General features: G+C 40.5%; 1 gene segment (V, D, J or C); it reads right to left on the bottom strand.

The window, feature by feature from the left end:
- Window positions 1-563: 563 nt before the first annotated feature.
- LOC110595132 lies at window positions 564-982 on the bottom strand. The segment is given in 2 exon segments: window positions 564-820; window positions 928-982. Coding segments are annotated over 2 exon segments (312 nt in total).
- Window positions 983-3,895: the final 2,913 nt, after the last annotated feature.

The raw sequence follows: 3,895 nt of genomic DNA, 5'->3' as shown, positions 1-3,895 counted from the left end.
CTGGAGGTTCACCTGGAGAGGTACAGCATCTCTGAAACAATCATCAACTCTGTCCCTGGGCTTCCCAAACAGATCTGAGGACCACATCATTAGGCAGTCCACACTTTCAGGAACAGGAGCACTCTCATTTCTAAAACACCAGAGAATCCCCTGGCTTAACTGATTAACATACCCTAAGCTTTGAAATGTTGTAGCTATAATCAGATTCTCTGGATTATCACAATTCCTGCTTTGAAAACCTAGAATGCCTTCTCTTTGCTTTATGAATTTCAACCATTCCATAACACAGACTTGTCAAATGGACTAATATTTTTATTTCTTAAAACTGGAGAGGCATTGTTATGTCTGTGCAGCTGGAGCTGAGGAGGAGGAAAGAGAGTTAGGGTACAAAGCAGCTTTCAGGACTTCTTCTAACAAAATCTACCAAAGACATTCAACACCTGACACAGCAGATGGAGGCACCAGAAGAGGCATCTGTTGCAGCCCAACCTCACATGTCTGGGTGGTTTTTGTTATGACTTGTAACACTGTGGAAGGAGTAATGTAATCCTGTAGACAGTAATCTACAAAATCTTCAGGCTGCTGATGGTGAGACTGAAATCTGTCCCCGATCCCCTGCCACTGAACCACGATGGGATCCCTGAGTGTAATCTGGTTGGATCATAGATCAGGAGCTTAGGAGTTTTTCCTAGTTTCTGCCGATACTGGAAAAACTCATTGTTAATACCCTGACTTGCCTGGCAAGTGATGGTGACTCTGTCTCCTGAAGATGCCAAGAGGGAGGATGGAGACTGGGTCATCTGAATGTCACATCTGGCCCATGAGATTGAAAACATAAAAAAATCCACACAAAGAATCATGCTATAAGAGGACTTATAAGTAGTCACCATCCTGGCTGAGTCAATTGCTAGTGTTCTCCCTCTTTACCTGGGAACCAGAGCAGCAGGAGTCCCAGTAGCTGAGCAGGGGCCCTCATATCCATGCTGTTTCCTGACTGAAAATGATTCCTGCCCAGGGTGTGACTAGCCTATTAATAAGTCTTCAGGGCAGTGGGCTGTGCTCTGGAAACATGGAAATCATCAGGGAATCGGGCAGGCTGGGCACAGCTGCAGGTCTGGGTCATCTCAGGAACTCGGCACAGGTGCAGGGTCCCATGTACAACAAGGGCAGAACAAATTTGCCTGCAGAGAACGTATTTCTCTCTAGAGGACCTCTTGTTACAAAGGATATTTAAGGGATAATTGACAAAATGTAAACTGTACAGACTAACTGGAATAATGTATTCTATGGTTGTATTTGTAGTGTGTAAGAGAATGTCCTTGGTTGTAAGGGACAGAGCTTGCATTCAGGTCTTTATGCTACTCTCAGATGAATTTGGTGGGAGTAAAAACCATGTATGCTACACTAGCAACATCTATTTGAGTGTGAGATTGCTATCTTTTTTGAAATGGAAAAAAAAAATCTTCTCAGAAACATGTTCATAATTTTTCCAGGAGGAACTTCCCAAAAAACGTCTCCCCTTCCTCTCTTTTATGAGATCAAAATTCTTCCAAGAAGTCATGCACACTCATTAGTCCCCTTTTATCACATTGTGCTGTTCATCACTAGTGCTCCTAATCCTTGCTCCTGTCCTGGACTGGAAGACGTTCACAATCCTTACCCTGCAACGTCAGAGCTGGTGCCAAATATAGTGAGACAGAGACAGAGAGATGCTGTCGAGGAGGACAAGAGCTTCATCACGTTTAAATCTCACTGTGTGTCTAAATTAAATGGAATGAGGAAGAGAAATTCCATCTTTATTTAGTGTGGGTTAACACAAGCCAGACCTTGAGGATGATGATAAAGTCAAATTTATAATTTCCCATGTGGCAATGCTAACTTTAGCAGAGGTGGAAAGGTGTCCTCTGCATTTAAGGCCAGGAGAGACTTTTAGTACCTGGAATAAATGGGAGGATGTTTGGAATAGGGTCCTCAACCCAGGGTTAAGGTCAGGATTGCCCTGTCCAAGAGCTGTCAGACTCTGGTCCTGAGCTGTGCAGAAAGCGGTGGCTCTCCTGAACTAGGTGGCTGAAGATGTTGGAGGAACGAAAGGTCCTGTCCCCTGGGCTTCTTGGCAGGGGCTTGAGGGAAGGAAACTGCTTACACACCCACAGGTTCTGCACCAAGCACAGAGTTCATGGCCATGGTGAAAATCTGAGAGCCAGGGCTGTAGGGCTTGGCTTCAAATTCTGAGGCCAGCTGTTCTCAGCTCTGTCCTCACTGTTCCTGAATGGCTTGAACTCTGCTGTAGTAAAAAATGGAGGGCCAGCAAGTGTCCCCACTCAACAAAAAGGGAGGGTCAGCAAATGTCTCTACTCAGCCAGACTCCATTCTGATTGTGACAAAAAGGAACACATGATGGTAAATATACATGTAAATTTCATGTAAACATAATTTATTAAATATATATAATATTTTGGATATGGATTATATTGCTATATCTGTATACAAGGGGGAAACACAAGAAAACTGAATTTTTTTTGGAGAGTGGACCCCTTGCTGTACATTCTTTCTCCTCCAGGTGAGTGTTCTAGGAACCCATCAGCATCAGTGTACCAGCTAGAATTGTTGTGAGAGACTACATTCACCTTCAGTGAAATTTTGTTGTTGTTGTTGGAGATTCTTTCAGCACATTTTCTTGTTTCATGGTGAGTGATTTACAAGCACACCTTCCAACACTGCTGTGTGTTCATCAGTGCTTGACCAAAAAATAACATGACCCATGTGACCGACCTTCCTGTTCACATGATCTGCGCTAGTGCCTTTTTTTGTTTGTTTACGTGAATGAAAAAAGTCCTCAAAGGGAAGTGTTTTACCAGTGTGGAAGAGGTGAAACAAACAACAACAAAAAATGGCAGAAACAGTAAAAGGCCTCAAAATTGACAAGTTAAAAAACAGTTTTAAGCAGTGGAAAATCATCTCAATAGGTGTATTTCATCAAATGGAGACCACTTTGAAGATGACTGAAATTTAAACATGTGAGAATAAATATCAAATTTTTTATGAATAAACTTTATTTGGGGGGTTCCCCCTAGTATCCAATGTATCTACATTATAAATCAATATCTCATCTGCAGGTCTATTACTGATACCTGCAATTCTGGGACATTACTGTTGGTATAACATGTTATTGTATTTATTTCTTTTGGGGGGAGTGAGGTTTTACATTTGTTACTCAAAGCTTCATTCTGAAGTTTCTCTTAACTTTTACCAGCGGAACGGCATCAGATACTAACATTCCTAATGCTTCTCTTGGCTCAGCATATTATCTATTTCCTGTCTAAATATGTAGAAGGAATTCTATTTCCCCTTGATTATCAAGATCGATGACCCCAGCCAACATCATAAACATCTTTGGTTGACAATTTATCTTTTACCAATGACACCTAAATGGTCATGTTTGTCATTTCTCCCAGTTTAATGGAACAATTATCATGCCAATACTTTGAATTAAGAACTGTCAGTCAGAAAACTCGAAACTCAAATGAACAAAAATAGAAATGTTTATCTTTTCAGGAGACATAATGAACAGTAATGAGTTCACCTCTAATTTCTCAGATAAAAGTATCTTTTAAAAATTTTTGTTTTACAAATATCTTCTTAGGAGAATAACAGTATCATAACTGTCAGTGGCTTATCGTCTTTATCACAACTGGGGAGACACTGATTAAACATTTCAAGGATTTCTGTGACAACTTTGCTTGAATGATAATGGCCTTTTTCCTTTCCATAAAAACAATTGAAGCTGTTTTCATAATAAGATCATGAGTTCATTTTTTGCAATAATTAAGCAAAAACGTATTTCACTTCTTTTGCTATAATTACGTAAATTTGTTTGAAGCTACACTATGTAAGA

This window comes from Carlito syrichta, unplaced genomic scaffold, assembly GCF_000164805.1.
Source record: "Carlito syrichta isolate Samal-C Ts95f unplaced genomic scaffold, Tarsius_syrichta-2.0.1 Scaffold276490, whole genome shotgun sequence".
Classification (NCBI taxonomy): Eukaryota; Metazoa; Chordata; class Mammalia; order Primates; family Tarsiidae; genus Carlito; species Carlito syrichta.
Note: the sequence above shows the minus strand (reverse complement) of the source record. Positions and strands in the feature narration are given on the sequence as shown.